Source organism: Acanthisitta chloris, unplaced genomic scaffold, assembly GCF_000695815.1.
Source record: "Acanthisitta chloris isolate BGI_N310 unplaced genomic scaffold, ASM69581v1 scaffold3943, whole genome shotgun sequence".
NCBI lineage: Eukaryota > Metazoa > Chordata > Aves > Passeriformes > Acanthisittidae > Acanthisitta > Acanthisitta chloris.
Genome location: NW_008663074.1, coordinates 6828 through 25496, shown reverse-complemented (window position 1 = coordinate 25496; position 18669 = coordinate 6828). Strand labels below are relative to the sequence as shown.

General features: G+C 38.1%; 1 protein-coding gene across 1 annotated transcript; it reads left to right on the top strand.

Moving 5' to 3' along the window:
* Nucleotides 1-351: 351 nt before the first annotated feature.
* Nucleotides 352-18424, top strand: LOC103798562 (autophagy-related protein 2 homolog B-like; the record flags this gene model as incomplete). Its single annotated transcript, XM_009070836.1, has 16 exons — nucleotides 352-428; nucleotides 630-800; nucleotides 1348-1489; nucleotides 2483-2685; nucleotides 3877-4103; nucleotides 4768-4876; nucleotides 7167-7361; nucleotides 7943-8044; nucleotides 10399-10477; nucleotides 11593-11797; nucleotides 12770-12839; nucleotides 14194-14276; nucleotides 14753-14874; nucleotides 15058-15212; nucleotides 16266-16415; nucleotides 17465-18424. Coding segments are annotated over 16 exons (2321 nt in total), but the record flags the coding sequence as incomplete, so codon positions are not given.
* Between the last annotated feature and the right edge of the window lie 245 nt (nucleotides 18425-18669).

Below are 18669 nucleotides of genomic sequence, written 5' to 3'. Positions count from 1 at the left end.
TCTCTCTCTCCAACTGACAAACTGATAAAATGCTTAGTCACTCAGTTTGTGTGTGCCTCTGTTTTGCTAACTCACGCAGATGGGCTGAGGATAAATATCTTACAAGATTACACTGCACACAGATGGTGACAGTGGGAGGGATGCTTTGGATTGGAAAGATTTGAGTTCTTGAGTAGCTGAAACTTGAACTCTGAGAGTAATCCTCACAAAAGGAGGAAATGTAGAGATACAAAAAGTTTTGCTAGAAAGGATCCCTTCTTATGCTCATGCTGTTTCTAATGGGTTAATAACCAAAAATAGTAAGGATTGTGTTTGTTATTTTTAATTTTTTTTTGAATGGTCACATTTCAGATTATGTTCGTGTTATGGATATGGGACTGCTGGAACTAACCATTACAACAGTAAAATGTGACTCTGATGGAGAAAGAGTAAGTATGAGAGGTGATGATGTGAAAATTACTTGTTATACTTGGATTCAAGGAGGGCTTTTCAGTTTACTCGTGCAGTTTTTGTAAGCCCTTTTTGACTAGTGAAGTAAATTAATTTAAAGACAACTGTTTCGATGCTATTTTTGTGGAACCTTAGGATGATTTGAAATGTATTCTTATCTTCTTATTGTTGCTGTCTAGACTAAACCACGTTTTGAGCTGCACTGCTCCAGTGATGTGATCCATATTCGAACCTGCTCGGATTCCTGTGCTGCACTAATGAATCTCATACAATACATTGCAAGTTATGGTGATTTACATCCACCCACTAAGACAGAGGTTAAACGTGGAGTTAGCAAGCCAAAAATGAAGGTATAACATGGCAAAATAATACCAACTTAACTTTATGCTTCTTGGTATTATATTTTGAATTTTAATTTGATTTATTTCCAAATAATACGAGATTTCCTGCAAAGAAGTTAATTGGTATTATATTTTGAATTTTAATTTGTTTTATTTCCAAATAATGCGAGATTTCCTGCAAAGAAGTTACGATTGTATCTAATGTAAGATATATTTAAGAGTAAAATAATGGAATTTTTTTCTGCTTTGGTCACTAAGTATTTTAAAATATCTTGTGCTCTTTACCTGTTGTTCTTTATTCTAATTTAAAGAAGGAAATTGCAGGACATATGAGCTGTCCAGGTACTCTGATGGCCTAAATACTGTGAACCATAATCTTTTAACCTACTTTGTGAATCATCTAGCTTGGAATTTCAGCTCACCTGATTATTTGTCAAGTTAAGATGTTTATTCTTACAGTTTAAGAGCTGTGAATCAAGCTGTTCTAGCCAAATCTTTTTCAATGTATCTTGCAGTTGTCTGTAAGATGTAACTATGTATAGTTCCTCTCCTACAGGTAGAGACCTTTAGCCAACCATCCTCCCATGGGCCAGTTCTTGCTGAATCAGAGCAACAGATTTTACGGGATTTGATGAGTGATGCAATGGAGGAAATTGAGACTCAGCAGAGTGCTGCTGCCATGAAACCAGAGTCTAATGGTAAGAGTCCTCTGAAGGCACAAGTACATAACCTGTCTGGGAAGAAGGTGGGATTGAAAGTTTGGTGTATGTAGAGATGCTGCAATAAGGATGGGAGCACACTTCTGTTGTCTGAAGTCTTCACACTAGCACACTTCTGTTGTCTGAAGTCTTCAAACTGTGAAACAGATTCTTGCTTTTAGAAACAGGAATGCAAAAGTACTGTAAGATTCTAGTCAAATACACATTACTGAGATACTGAAAGCAGTAAGGAAGAAATGACTCTGGGACTCTGTGAAGATCCTGAATTCTGTTGCAGTTAAAGTTAATATATATGTAAGTTTGTGTCATACTGCAGCCTGGAGGAATCACAGACCTCCCCTCTGTGTATGAAGGTAGTCCAGGAAGATGGTACAGTTCTGAGTCACATGGAGAACTTTCAGCTATAAGGAATTCTTTCAGTTAGCAGCTAGAACAAAGTTGTTGATTTTATCCCAGGATTATGGCTTCTGTGTTATGTCTAGAGTTTAATTCAGGCTTAAATTTGGTAAGGATTTTGTACTGCAGATAGAGAATATAATTATTTCCATCATGTTTGGACCTCTTTTTTGATGGTGGAAGGTGAGCAGTCAGGGTAGTACTGAGTTAGTGATGCTGTGGTTTTACTGCCAGGATGAGAAACCTGTACATTAAAATGCTTTTAGTGTATGTTTGGGGTTTTAAAATTATTATTACTTAAATTTTGTTATGTTTTATTTTTTGTATCTCTGAGGTTTTTTACTATTAGTTTTCCTATCTTTTGGCACTTCATCTCTGCTAGTGATATATTGTAATCACTTTCAGTTGTAGATTGATTTTGAAAATGGTATTTTGTGTATAGTAGGAATTGATACAAGTAAATTTCCTTGATGTAATTGAAGTAACAAATGTTAGTTTACTCTTGATTAATTTTCCTGTTTTGTAAGGATTTTTCCACTGAAACATGTTTTTTCTCTACCCTCCTTCAACTCCCAGGAGTTTTGGATGACAGATCTCAGACTCAGGAACCCTCTTGCTCAGATCTCTTCCTGTTTCCAGACGAAAGTGGAAATGTCTCACAAGACTCCAGCCCCACTTATGCTTCATTCACTCATCACTTGATAAATGAAGCCATGGGAGATGTTCCTGCAGAAAGTGATGATTTCTGCATTCTTTTTGCACCCAAAGTTGCTGTTGCTGTAAGATCCTTTGAAAATTACTAAAAAATCCACATATAAGCTGAATTAGAGGAAAACTGATGTAAGACCTGGACAAATTAGATTTCACAGATTTGCGTGATTGCTTAGTGATATTTTTATCAGTGGGCAGAGTAGCAGAAAAATAGTTTTTCTGTTTGAAAGGACTTCATTACTGTTAGGAATGAATGGAAGTATTTTCAGATAGATATGATTTTTCTGCATCTCAGCAGAATGGAATTGTTTTCTGATCTGAAAACTGATGTAAGACCTGGACAAATTAGATTTCACAGATTTGCGTGATTGCTTAGTGATATTTTTATCAGTGGGCAGAGTAGCAGAAAAATAGTTTTTCTGTTTGAAAGGACTTCATTACTGTTAGGAATGAATGGAAGTATTTTCAGATAGATATGATTTTTCTGCATCTCAGCAGAATGGAATTGTTTTCTGATCTGAATGTGACATAAAATTGGCAGTTTCCCTACAGTGTAGTCATATTTTATCAGGGCCATTTTGACTTACAATAAAGGCATAGTTAGGGAAAAAATGTTACGAGCAAAAAACATATTTATGAAAATAACAGCTTTGCACATCTTCTAATCTTTTATTCAGTTCTCTTATAGTCTAAACTTTCACTGGTTTTATGGACCTGAGATCCTTGCCAAACTGCAGAGAAAAGCTCATGTGCCACTTCACACCAATATCTGTCCTCTGCATGGAAAGATTTAGGGAGCTATACTTAGGCTCTTTGGAAACAGCTTGTGTTCATGTTTTTCGTGGCATCTCTGGTTGTGTTCTTAATGGACAGAAGTAGTTCTAGATCTCTTATTAGAAGCTGTATTTTCCCAGTTACATTTGAGCTTATTTGTGTCCAAAAGTACTAATATGGGAGACTGGGAACTTCCATGGTTTTTTTGTTTGCTTTCAGCTAGTATTTGTTTATGTTTTGGGTAACAACTTTTTTTGGTTTGGTTTAGGGTTCTTTTGTTGATATTGTGGTTAATACTTCTCAGCTTCTAAACCAGGTGTTTTTCATGTGCTTTTGTCTTTATAAGACTCATTCTTAGAACAATCGTGTTGCATAAGCTTCAGAGGACAGTACAGAATAGTTTATTTTCATAGGAAAGAATTCGACATCTCAGTAAAGAATGCATATTTCACCTTCTCAGTGCTGTGCACTTTATTTTTAACTAGGAAAAAGAGGAAGAGCCAGTTATAAAAATAATGGTGGATGATGCAATTGTCATAAAGGACAATCATTTCAGCCAACCAATTAAAAAAACAGATACAAGCAAAGCTCCCCTTCATTTCCCTGTTCCTCTGGTCCGCTACGTTGTGAAGGAAATCTCTCTCATTTGGCACCTGTATGGCGGAAGGGATTTTGGGGCTGCACCACCAACATCTCCAGCTAAAAGTTTCATGTAAGTGTTTGATGTAATTCTGTGGATTAGGACATTTAAAAATACTTCATTTTCTTTGACTTGGGGTGATGTCACAGTTTGATCTCAAGTCTCCATCGCTTGCGTCTTTGCTCCCTTCGCACAAGGAATCAATCACAGAATGGTTTGGGTTGGAAGGGACCTTAGAATAACTCCACACACCAGAGAGTCTTTTTCCTGTGTCTTAACCCAGACAAGCTGGGTTTGGTTTTGCTGGGTTTTTTGGGGGTGGAGGGATGGATTTGCTTTTAGGGTAATATTGGAAGTCAAATTCTCTTGCACAGATCAGAGCTTAAGGAGTATAAGAGACTATTGCTGTGGTAGCTTGAGTCAGATTTGCAGGATGTCATATAAGCTAAAAAGTAATTAAAATTATCACAGCCAAAATCAAGGAAACGTGTTGTGAATGCTAATTTGGTGGGATGCATACACCTAGCATTCTGCTGAAGTATGCATTGCCTGAACAGCAAAAAGGAATTATTTGGTTAACAGTAACACAATTTCAATGTTGGTTTATTTTTTTTTTTTTAAAGCCATTAAAATACTAATAAGTTGCATCCAGTGACGCATAAGTGCTTTTAGTTTTGGATTAACAGCAAGATAACTCAAATCTGCAAAAGTGTATTTTTACTTTTTGTTTCCCCAGAAGTCCCCATAGTTCTCCTTCTCATACACCAACGAGGCATGGCCGGAATACAGCATGTGGGGGAAGAGGAAGAAACCCAGACTTCCTCATGGAAATACAGTTAAGCAAGGTAAGTGACAGAAATGGCTTCAGCCATGACTGTGTGAATCTTTACGTGTTCATTCGATAACAGGTTTCCATTAGAGTTCAGCAGTTCATCAGTATCTACATCTAAAAAATCACTTTGAAGCTTTGAAATAATCACTATGAATGTAGGATTTGCTTAACAATGTGTTTGTTCTTTGAGCATAGTATTATTTGCTTACTGAACAAACTTGTTTCTTATGATGAAGGATATTTGCTAGAAAATTCTCAAAGTTTTTGTTTATTATAACCAAGTGTTCCAACTGCTGTTCTGTTTTGCTGTCTTCAGTTCTACTTTGAATAGATGATTTCTGTTACTAAATTAAGTGTTGTAGCAAAATAACCAGAACGTAGGTCTGCTGAGACACTCAGTTACCAGTTTGATAACTGGGTATTAAATTACATCCAGTTGCATCACCATATCCTTCATAGAAGGAATCATAGAATGGTTTAGGTAGGAAGAGACCTTAAGGATCATCTGCTACCACTCCCCCAGCCATGATTAGAGGCACCTTCCACTAGACCAGGTTGCTCAGAGCTCCATCCAACCTGGCCCTGAACACTGTGGGGAATGGGCACCCACAGCTTCTCTGGGCAACCTGTTCAGTGCTTCACCATCTTCACAGTAAAGGATTTAGTCCTAAAATCTAATCTAAACCTACTCTCTTTCAGTTTGAAGACATTCCCCCTTGTCTTGTCCTACATGCTCTTATAAAAAGTCCCTCATTCCTGTATTTCTCCTAACATATTCAGCACTTTTCAGACATAACTATCTTACTGTTGTTTTTAAGGCTGTGCTTAGCTCTCACATAGAAACTAAATGCTTGATTCTGGTGCTGTGAAGTATATTGGCAAGGAGTCAAAATTCATTTAAATGTATCAATAGCAAAACCTTTTAAAAATAAGGTTTCCTCAAACATTTCCATAAATATAAAACTAAATGCTGGTTCTGGTCAATGTGCATTTCTAAAGCTCAAAATTCAACTCATTAGCGCTTCAAGATTACCATAAATGTTTGATGCTTATTTTAGCCTTTTCTAGAAAACCCATGACATTGCAATAAAAAAGAGGAAAAAAAGGAAGTGTTTAAAATTCAAACAGGAAAACATCATATGGAGCTGTATATCCATCTCTGTTAATCTGCAGATATTTAAGCAAGGTTTGCAGATATTTAAGCCAGGCTGGATGAAACCTTGAGCAAACTGGTCTAGTGGGAGGTGTCCCTGCCCATGGCTGGGGATTGAGGCTAGATGATCCTCTGAGGTCCATTCCAACCCGTAAAATACTTATATTTAATGAGTTGGTGTTAGTAATAAGGCATAAAGGAGCTTTTTTCCCCTTACTAACTTAGTGCAAGGCTTAATAATAACGTTTAAAGAAGAAATTGAGGAGATGAAGTGCCACGAACAGTGTGTTAGCGATTCCGAGTGCGGCCAGCAGAGGGCGCCGTGGTGCTGCCTGTGCTCCCTGCGGGTCGGGAATGGTCTGTGGGGAACCTCAGGTCTGGGATTGACAACCAGAACTGCATCCCGAGACGGGGAAAAGGAGATAATTCAGAATTCTTTAAAATTTAAGAAAGAAAATTAATTAGAATTTATATGGTTAAAGTGGGGAGAGAAAAAGGAGAGACTGGAAGAATCATAGAAACATAGAATTTTAGGGGTTGGAATGGACCTTATAGATCATCTAGTCTCAACCCCTCCTGCCATGGGCAGGAACAACTCCCTACTAGACCACGTTGCTCAAGGCTTCATCCAGCCTGGCTTTGAACACTGCCAGGGCTGGGGCAGCCACGACCTCCCTGAGCTACCTGTGCCAGTGTCTCACCACTTGAAACCACTTGACAAGTCTGTTGTTAGGGAAGAAACCTTGCTCTCCTAAGTATAGGGAGTGCAAGGTTCAAGAATTGCCTGATTGCCTGGTACAGGCTTCAACATGATGTAAGAAAAATGACAGGATTGAGAGGAAAAAGCAGAGTCAGCATAAAAACAAGAAGTGAAACTCATTCCTTATCTTACACCGACTCTGCATCTTAAAATAGGAACATGTACATGACTAGAAATTGGAAGATTTCTACTGCTAGACATGTAAAAATTTGCATAGTTTTCAGATATCATAATATGATTCCTGTAAATTTAAAATATAGTCAACTTTTAAAGTTCTTAAGTGTGGTGTGGCTTTCTGTGTTTTGGGTTGGTTTGGGTTTTTTTAGTAGTGTTGTTAAAAGTTGCTTTTCACTGAAACTGATGATGCTGGTTTTCCTTCCTTTTTTAAAGGTGAAATTCCAGCATGAGGTGTACCCTCCCTGCGGGGCAGAAGGTGATTCCTGTCTGTTGGAGCAGCCAGTGTCACGGCAGGTTTTTATTGTGCAGGACCTGGAGATTAGAGATCGCTTAGCTACATCACAAATGAATAAATTTCTCTATCTCTACTGCAGTAAGGAGATGCCCAGAAAAGCACATTCAAACATGGTACAGTTATGAAATATGTTCATTTATTACCATGATAGTGGTTTAACTATCATTATGGGGGTTATGTGCATTTCTTAATCTTGGAGAAGGTGGTACATGAGTTCTTGGTCACTGAAGTGATGTAATTTGTTGCTAGTTGTTTGCTTGACTCCTTGTGGATATTAAAACTAACTCGAAAGTCAGTTTGAGTGTTAGCATGTCAGGTATTAATGTTTTTGAGATTCTGACAGTTGAAAAAAGCTGATACGCCAACTACTTTGGTAGCTTCCAGAATTTGGTTTTGAACAAACATCTGCTTGTATAAGTATGCTTACACTCTTCACATGCAGAGTTGTGGTTGTATGGTATACTATAGTCTTGCTGGTTCTATAAAAGATTTTTTTACTTTTGGTGGGGGGATTCTTACTTCAATTTTCTTTTTTATAATGTCCATAGTAAGTGATTCAGTACTAGCTTTATAATTGCTAAGTGGAATCAGATTAGTACAGAGGTTTTGCAGTAGATGTTTTTCCTAGCTAACATTCTGAGATTCAATAACTGTGAATGTTAAGTGCTTTTATTCTCTTGTTGTTTTTTTTCAGCTAACAGTTAAAGCACTACATGTCCGTCCAGAGTCTGGCAGATCCCCACAGGAGTGTTGTTTACGTGTTTCACTCATGCCACTTCGCCTCAATATTGACCAGGTTGGTTGTGCCAATGCAAAAAATGAAATAAATTTCTGTTTATTTAATGATACCGGAGGTTTCTTTTAACCAGATGCTTTTAGCCGTCATACACATTGTGGTTTATGTTTTCTTGGCGTGATACCATTTATATTTATGATCAGTCGCACATATATTTGAATCTCTGCCACTCTCTTTATATCTATGGTAGAACTTGCCTTCTGCTCCAGCTATTACAGAAAATAGTCTTGTTATTGAATCATAAAATCATCAAGGTTGGAGGAGACCTCTAAGGTCATCAAGTCCAACCATTAAACTGTCATTCTGCTGTAACGCCTAAACCCTAAACCATATCCTCCGGTGCCAGATCCAGATGCCTCTTAAACACTTCCAGGGATGGTGACTCCACCACATCTCTGGGCAACCTATTCCGGTGCCTGAACACCCTACCAGGTAGAACATTTGCCAACCTATCCCGGTGCCTGAACACCCTACCAGGTAGAACATTTCTCTTGACATCCAATCTGACTCTGCCCGGTCTCAGCTCAAGCCATTCCCTCTAGTCCTCTCCCTGCAGCCATAGCAGTAGAGACATCCCCTACCTCTCTCCAGCCTTGGCAGGGTCTCGCTCCAGTGCCTCAATGTCCTTTTATGCAGTGAGCAGCCCAAACCTGAACACAGCACTGAGGTGTGATCTCACCAGTGCCAAGTTCAGGGGGATGACACTGCCCTAGTCCTGCTACCACACTATTCTTGATCCAGGCCAAGATACCCTTGGCCTCATTGGCCACCTGTGCACACATTCTTGATCCAGGCCAAGATACCCTTGCATACCATACACCAGCACTGCCAAGTCTCTTTGTGACCAACACCTCTCTCCTGACTTCTCCCCCAGCCTGTAGTGCTGCATGGGGTTGTTGTGTCCCAGGTGCAAGACCAGCACTGAGCCTGACTGACCCTCATGCAATTGTCCTCAGCCCATTGATCAAGTTGATCCAGGTCTCTCTGTAGAGCTTTTTTTTTTTAAATTAATTTAATAATATCTCTAGATGTGGATTTTTATTCAATGAGTTTTCCTCCTGAGTCTTCGGATAATCTCAAAGGTTTTGGAATCATGGCTTTTAAAAAGCATATACTTATTCTCCAATAATCGGATTTTGTTTGTGAAGTGGCTTCATTGTTTTAAATTGAAAAATTAATCCAGAAGTGATTTACAACATTTTAGTCAAGGGCACTTGACACTCGAGGGCTGCTTTGGTCTTGCTATTGACTGCAGTGGCATGAAGAGCAGATAGTATTTTTCTTTGTTTAACAAGCCTTTGATATACCCAAGAAACATTTGGATTTTTTCCAAACCGATAAGGAAGCTACGTATATTTGTGCATGCAGATAAAACATGCAGTTATTACTCTTTAAGGCATTCCTTGCTTACTTTGTCATCTTCAGAGAGATATTTGGGTTTTGGTTTTTTAAAGGGACATAATTAGGAGTTCCATACCTACCTTCTTGTTCCATCAACACACATTAGAGACCAGGTTTTCATTTTGGTGTTAGTAAAAATGAATTCTGTCTACTATGCAGTTATTTCATCTAGAAAAACAGCCTGGAAATACTGCCATGTAGCAGTGAAATGCGTTCCATCTTGGTTACTTTTTTGTCTTTTATCTTTTTGTACCATAAGCAAAATTCACCTTTACAACTTATGTGAAATTAGCCACAGCTTTTTTGGAAGCACTGGGCTGTGTGCAGTCATGTTAGAAATACTTGTTATTATTACTTAAGATGTCTTTCTTATCAAGTGTAAACAAAAATGGACAAGAAAGTCCAGATGGCATTAATGATAGGATGAATAAAGCAACAGTGTGATGTGTTTGTCAGAAAAAGAAAATGGAATGTAATAACTTTCAGACATTAACAAGAGATTAACACCGTACATATTAACAACTTTTAATGAAGCAACAATGAGATCTGGTCTGTAATGACTTGACTGACAGTGTTAGAAGAATATAAACTGTAGTTAAACACCCTTTTATTGGAAATCTGAGAAAAATGTGTCACTGTTAAAACAGCTGGTTCTGGAACAGTCTCCAAAAGGGGAGCAAAAATTATGAAAACAACCCTGGATTTTTAAGACCAAGCTAGGCAGATCATGAAATAATACTATATGTAGCAGAGAGGGCAGTGACCAAGAGGATCTCTCTGGTTTCTGACCTAGATTTCTATGTGACTTCTGCATGTATTAAAAGATCAAAAAGAAGAAAGATGTTTTGTTTCATATCTGTGTGGAAAGAGAGATGGAGTGGTAGATAATATTTTTACAGAATGGAGTATTTGTATTTATTTTAACCTGATTGTAGTTTATTTTTTGCCATTAGGATGCCTTGTTTTTCCTGAAGGATTTTTTCACTAGCCTCTCCACAGAAGTAGAACTCTTAGTTACTCCAGATCCTGAAGGTATACTTTTCAAAAATCTAACATAAAAGAGGTGCTTTTTCTCCTTTAATGTGTGTACACATCTATAAATTCACATGTGAGTCTCATGTTTTTGAAAACTTGTGTTGATGTTTGGGCACTGACATTAATGACCGATTTGTTGGAACACAGAAACTTTGAATATTTTAGCTTTGCATTTTATAATACAAACAAAGGTCTTCAACACCTGGGACCTTGATATGCTCCAATGTTTCACCAACATCAGAGCATATTTAATAAGAGCTCCTGAAAAAGCTGAGGATGGTGTACATAATATTAGGAGTTATTGTTATATAAAACAAATATATTATTTAATACCTCTTACATAAAAGTGTGTGTCTAATAGCTTGAAGTTGTGTAACACTTAGGGAAAGGAACAGAGTTCAAGATGATAAATAAGCATCCCAATATGTATGCACTTAAAGCAGTACTTCTAATCAGCTACACCATCTGATGCAAAAGCAGTATCTATTGAAAAGCATCTTTCCTCTAGTATCTATATTTGTGCATTTGTTAGCAGCACTATCTATTTCTATTGAGCTGTCACACTGAAATGCATTGGTAATGAACTAGTCTGCAATAATGCCATTAAAACCAGATGGATTATTTATGCTGATACATAAACTTCAACTTAAGCTGCATGTAATAACTTCTGCTGATAACTAAGAGAATCTAGATGTTGTCCTGCTAGTCATTCATAGAATTATAGAATTTAGGGGTTGGAATGGACCTTACAGATCATCTAGTCCCAACCCCCTGCCCTGGGCAGGGACACCTCACTACATCAGGTTGCTCAAGGCTCATCCAGCCTGGCTTTAAACACTGCCAGGATTGGGGCAGCCACCACGTCCCTGGGCAACCTGTGCTACAGTCTCACCACCCTTAGAGTAAAAAACTTTTTTCTCACATCTACCTAGACTTTCCTTCCTTCAGTTTGAACCCATTGCTCCTTGTCCTGCCATTGCAGTTACTGAATTCCTACTGTTCCTACTAATAAGCATAAGAATTTAGTAAGGATACAGTACTTGTGTAAATGCAAACTTTCTGTAATCACTGTGAAAAATATGAGTTGAGTTTCTCTCTATAACTTCTCTTAGTTAAAAAGTCTCCTGGTGCTGAAGTTACGTGTAGTTTGCCCAGGCATGTCAGCAGCCTTAAGGAACCAAGTCCAGTCATTTCCTTCTCATCACCCAAGCAAGCAAATGAAAATGGTAGCATTGATTCTGTGGATGTGGTTAATGGAGATGATGATCATTTCTCACAAGAACCAACGTCATACAGTGATCAGCCAGTATTTTTCAGGTAAACTTTTGTTACAAAATTTCCACACAGCTGATCTGCTGAATGTTTTAATGAAGTGTGATGATAAACCATTCAGACCTTATGGCAAGGTGCATTTTTTTGTGTTTTTTTTATTGACTGGTTATGGAAATCAAATATATTTGTTTCTATCACTGGAAGGTAACTAATGATTTTTATTAACTTTTGCACAGTACTGTGCTCGAGAAAATAAAAACTAATTAAAGCTCTGCCATGTACGAAACCTGTAATGAGACGTTTTACAAATAAATATAAAGAGCAGTCTTCGTACTCTTGTGTCTAGAGATATAAATTAGATCTAATAGAACCAGAGATGAGAGTATATAAAGAAAAAGGATCTCATGGGAGAGGTATGAGATTAATATATCACAAAAGAAACTCTAATGTAGTCCTGTCTGGGAAGTGATTATGACAATTGCAGCTTGTTATGCACAGGTTTTTTATATGTCTTCAGATCCTAAGTGCCTCTAGCAGCAGCAGTGTGCTTTGGTAGGCAGTGCAGAGCCAAACCATGAAAGCATCACTGTGTTTCTTCATCATTTACATCACCAACAGAATTTGGTGTTCCAGTTGCAGGACTAAATTTTGCCCCCAGAATCATCATTTTGTGGATGTTTCTGTTTGGGTTTCTTTTTTTTTAACCTGAAAATCATGCTGTGAAAATGGAGGAAAGATGTCCACTTGAAGGATTAGAAGCACTTTGGCAGGACTGTTAGTTTGGTTATAGGTGCTAATCTGAACTAGATATTAATAAAACAAGAAAAGCTGAGCCTGCCACTGTATATTGTACAGTTATTCTAAAGTATTAACAAAGTAACTAGATGATTTATGGCTTACAGAAAAGGGGATGGCATCCTATTCCAGGGGGCTGGGAAACCATGAGTTTCTTTTTGGAAGGATATTTATATTTCCTTTTCATGTTTCTCACTGTGACATTTCCTTTGTATGTCCCAGAGAATTTCGTTTCACATCCGAAGTTCCCATACGACTTGATTACCACGGCAAGCACGTGTCAATGGATCAGGTTTGTGTGTAACGCTGATGCTATGAACAAAAATTTGATGTTGTTTGTTTTGCTTTCACACCCACCATGAGTTGAGGTATATATTTATGCTTCTACCCTTTTTTTTTTTCCTCTTAGTTTCAATAAAGCTTCACAGAATCACAGAATCAGTTAGGGTGGAAGGGACCACAGTGGGTCATCTGGTCCAACCTCCCTGCTCCTCAAGCAGGGTCATCCTTGAGCACATGGCTCAGGATTGTGTCTAGACAGTTCTTGAATATCTCCAGTGAGGGAGAATCCACGACCTCTCTGGGCAATCTGTTCGGTTCTCAGTGTCTGCACAGTAAAGAAGTGCTTCCTCATATTCAGGTGGAACTTCCTGTGCATCAGTTTTTGCCTGTTGCCACTTGTTTTATTGGTTTCCACCACTGAGCAGAGTCTGATCCATCATCTTGGCATTCCCATTCATGTGCTTGAACACATTAATGAGGACCCTCTTAGTTATCACTTCTTGAGACTGAGCAGGCCCAACTCCCTCAGCCTTTCCTCATCAGTGAGGTGCTCCAGTTCCAAGAGTAACCTTGTTTCACTCTTAATTTGAAAACTAGGGGGGTGTATCCTCCAGGTATGATTAACTCAGAATGTAACTTGATTGTCACATTTATGAACTCAATGATTGGCTTGAAATCATAGTATGTGGCTGCAGTGCCCCTCAAAGGATGATACCACTGTCTGATGCCAGAACTGTGCATTTCGTTTTATTTTTCTCCCTGTTACTGCCAGATTAAAATATTGCCATTTTTTCTCCTTGTTTCGTTCCATTGCAGTCTAGTAATGTATGGGCCTCAGTGGCAGTGGCAAAGTCCATTACAGATGAAAACATGCTCATAGTTCTTCTTGAAATACACATTTGTTATCATACTGAGTTCAGATGCAGACATCAGAAAATCTTGTTTGCACAACCAGATTTGTACTTTGTCATGGCAAATCAGTAAGAAAATATAGATGTATGAAAGCTCAACTTACTCAATTTGCACTACTGTCAGAAATCAAAACATAAAATATCGCAGCCTTAGAATGCCTGGAACACACTAAAGCTATGTTTACATAGTTTCTTATAGCTTGTTATTTCTGAAAAAGCTCTCTTGTATCCAGATGTTTTTCTTACCTCTAATATCCAGATGTTTTTCTTAGGGTGGCAGGTTAAGCCAGATTCATCTTTTGCAAGTTTTCATCTAACATTATTCATAGCGCTGGAGTGGGTAGCATTTAGGGGACAGGGAGAATCAGTTTACACAGAAATAACCTGCAGTAAGAGTGGAGATGCTGAAATTATTGCTTACTTATGTGTGCTAACAAAATATTTCTCTTACAGGGAACACTAGCTGGGATTCTTATTGGGCTTGCTCAGTTGAACTGCTCAGAATTAAAACTGAAGAGACTTTGTTACAGACATGGGTAAGTTTATAAAGCTGTAGATTAACATTACAAATTGAATAAGTTTTATGGGGAATAACTGAACACAGCAAATGCAAAGTAAATACAAAGCAAATTTTCTGTTAAGATGGAATTCTAAAATCCAAGATGCTTTTTGTCTTAAATATTTCTTGATTCTGGTTTTTTTCATACATGGGTCTTTCAAGAATATCTGTTTCAGTGCAATATTTAGTATATGTGCTGGTCTTGATGATAATCTCTTAGTTTTAGTTTTATGTTTGCTTCCTATTCACCAAGATGTGATTATGCAGTCTTGCCTAATTTTCTGTTTTATGAAGCATATATACTTGAAATGTTTGGGTTAGCCAACAGCAACACAAGATGAGACTTGTAGAAGCTTCCTTTTGTTTGGATAACATCTTTTACTTCAATGAATAATATATTTATCTTATAAGGAACTGTATGTTTAAAAAAACTAACAATTCTATTTACTTCAGTTTATTAGGTGTGGATAAATTGTTTTCCTATGCCATCAGTGAATGGCTCAATGATATAAAGAAAAACCAGCTACCAGGAATTCTGGGAGGAGTAGGGCCTATGCATTCACTAGTGCAGTTAGGTAAGTTAATTCTCATTTCTATTCAGACACATATGACATGTTTTTATAAAACAAACAAAACCTCCACCCTCTCTAAAAAAAAAGACCCAACACAAGCCTTGCTGACATTTCTTGTCGCTTCCTTTGAAGGCATTCTGCTTATCTAAGAACTTTCTAACTATGGTATTCTATCTTCATTTTCAGTCCAAGGTCTGAAGGACTTGGTGTGGTTACCAATAGAGCAGTACCGGAAGGACGGACGGATCGTCAGAGGCTTTCAGAGAGGAGCAGCTTCGTTTGGGACTTCCACTGCAATGGCAGCACTGGAGCTAACTAACAGAATGGTTCAGACTATACAGGTACAGTGTATTACTCCTAAAGTTAGACATAAAATGAGAAGTGTTGCTGGTAAGTGCTCTCCATTAAGTTAATGTCTTTATGCTATAGATTTAAGGTCAGGAGCAGGTATTAAAAAAATAACAACTGTATAAATAGGCAGACAGAGACTGGGCATAGCTTGCAGCAGTCTGTGAGGTGAGAAGCAGGACTTCAAATGCAGAGGTTAGAAACTTGTGTTAAAATGTAGCTGAATACCCAAGCTGCTACATGTTTCTTAATGTATTGCAATGTATAGTTTAATACTGAAATTTTCAGCTTCACTAAAAAATCACCGATCCTGAGAAAGATGAGTTCTTGCACGTGTATTTTTCAGTAATAGACTCTTTACCATTTTGTAAATTGGCAGCTTATCTGTGCTTATTTAAAACAAACAAACAAACCACAAAACCAGCCAACCAAAAAAACCCCCCAAACCTCAAAACCAATATTAGTTGGTTGATCTACACAAAATACTAATTGTGTTGATCTACACAAACTCTGTAAAGCTTTCTGGTTTTACCTCTAGAGTAATCTTGGATGAAAGTTTTCAGAAATTGATGTTCCTCCATGTAAAATACGTAATGAAAATACTGTTGGCACCTAATCTTAAAAATTTGCATATGTGCCTAAAGCTTGAACATATATAGTAAGAGAACAGTGGTATTAATCACGAGTAGGATTATATGTATGCTTGTGTGTCTGTAAGAAATACTTAGTGTTGATTAAATGTTCAGTTTTGGTCTTGAGCATTTCATGCTGATCAGAGATGCCTTCGAAGCAGCAGCAATTAGGAGGGGAAAAAAGCCCCACCAAAACCTACCACATTGATTTTTTTTCATTGTGGAACTTAATGTATGGTTACAGCTTCACCCATTCCAGAAGTTCTTGTACAAAACCTTAATCTGATGTAAATGAGTATTATTTGTGGACTCAGAATTCTTGTATTTCCATGATGTCACCCTGGTAGTAGTTTGAATTTGTGAGCAGGTGCTGCAAGATTTCTTACGTGTTTTGCATTCACTCCTGATCTTCAGGCAGCTGCAGAAACTGCATATGACATGGTATCACCAGGGCCTACCTTCATTGAAGCAAAAAAGATCAAGCGATTCCCTCGCCATCGTTTAGCTCATCAGCCAGTAGACCTACGGGAAGGTGTAGCCAAAGCATACAGTGTGGTAAAAGAGGTGAGTGCAGAAGTCACTGTTGTTAACCAAAGTGAAGAATTATTTCCTAAGGCAGCAACTAAAATAACAGGTGTTTGTTTAAGCTGACCAAATGAAGAAGAGGGTTTAAGTTTTGAACAAGACTGCCTTCATCTGTAATCTTAAACCAGCAGAAACTTTGCATGGAAAAAGCAGAAATAAGCTAAGATGTTGTGCAGATCATAGACTCATCAGTGTTGGACACTTCTAAGCATCGTGTTCAACCATTAACCTGTCGCTGCTGTAACCCCTAAACCATATCCTCCAGAGCCGGATCCAGGTGCCTCAAGCACTTTCAGGAATGGTGACTCCTCCATCTCCCTGGCCAATCTATTCCAGTGCCTGAACACCCTAACAGTGAAAAAAAATTTCCTAACATCTAATCTGAATCTCTCCTGTCTCAGTTTATGACAGTTCTCTCAGCTTACGCTGTTTCCAGATATGTGTGAATAGGACTTGAGTGCTCTGTAGTTGTGATGGTTTACAATTATTCTGAGTAATGTAAACTTCACTTGCTGTGCCATGTTGTCTGTCCTTCCCTTCCTGCCTGCCCCTTCCCTGTCCTCCTCACAGTTCCTGTTGATTCTGAGGTTGTTAGAGTTTAACCACAGTGCTGGATTTAAAAGAAATTAAGCTTTCTCTACCATGACAGTGTACTAAAAATTAGAATGCTGACCTATTTTTACTGTATTTTTGTACTCTACTTAGTTGCACCTGATATGATCTCTACGAAGTTAGGTCTCAGCTGAGCTTCCAGTGAATTGTCAGCTTTGAACAGGTCACAGTAGGCCACAGCTTCTTCCCTTATGCACCAGAAGTTACATGAAATATTTACATCTCTTAAGTTCATAGTAGTGTTGTTTTAAGCCTCATTAGAAGAACTAAATCATATTTGTATTGCTGTACTTGTACTACAGTTATGATACAAATCACCAAGATGAAAAATGCTGAGCAGATGAAAGTTTCCCTTAAAATTAGGAGAGGTTGCTCTTTCTGTCTCAGTGTAACTGGTTTCTTTTGATTTCTCAAAGGGGATTACGGACACTGCCCAGACCATCTATGAGACTGCTGCTCGTGAGCATGAGAACAGAGGAGTCACTGGAGCAGTGGGAGGAGTTCTTCGCCAAATCCCACCAACTGTGGTGAAACCTTTCATTGTTGCAACAGAGGCAACCTCAAATGTCCTAGGTGGAATGAGAAACCAGATCAGGCCAGATGTGCGTCAGGAAGAGTCTCAGAAGTGGCGCCTTGGGGAGGATTGAGGTTCCAAATCTGGCTCAGCAGGCAGGGGGCAAGGCTGGCAATGCAGAAGAATGTCCTGTTGGCAGCTTTAGATGGAGCTCACTTTGTTTTGTCGTGCTCATCTCAGGAACAAATGAGATTTTTCAACTCTAATTAGCAAAACATCCAACCAAAAATATTTATGAAGTGAAAAGCAAATTGGTACCTGCTCATACCATGTGTTCCCGATCCATTGGGTGGATAGTGCCAAACATAGTGAAGCATGTGCTGCCAACCCAGAGACATGCTCTGTTCCATTTACCATATTTTTCGTGGTAGATTTAACATCCACAGCAGTAGCCTGTATGGTGAACATAAGAGGTCTTTAGACAGGTTTTCTGAGCATAGTCAAAGAACTGTCTTCAATAAAGGGCTCTGCAGATGCTCTTCACTGACTAAAGCTTTCACTGTGGATGTGAGACATGAAGGCTATCTAATATGGAAGCAGATGAGATAATACTGTGTAGTGGTCATAAGCATCGCTTTTAGCGTGGCACTTACAACAAGGACAAGCTTGATAACCATTCAGAGTTTAGATTCAGTGTTGATACACCTATGAACAGGATTGATTCCGAAATATTAAATACCTACTTTAGTGGGTTTTGGAAGAACCTGAATGTTGCAGAGATGTTCTGTTGTGTTGCACTTTAAAGGATATGGCCTGTATATTGTGCTTTTTTTATAGTGTGAATAAAATGTAATGTGCATTATCCTTTATGTGGTTTAGAAGCTTACACAAATTATTGAAAAGAGCATCATTTGATGATGATCCTACAGAAAAAGTGTCTTAAATTTATTTAAGCTCGTTATATATAAACCCATTTTTGTCTTCTGTTACACTAATTACCATGCTAAAAATACCTATTCTTCAAGAAAACAGCAGTTAATTATAATTGTGGCCAACGGTTCTTTGTAAGAATGAAAAATCTTAAGTAAAACCAAATTGTTTCATAAT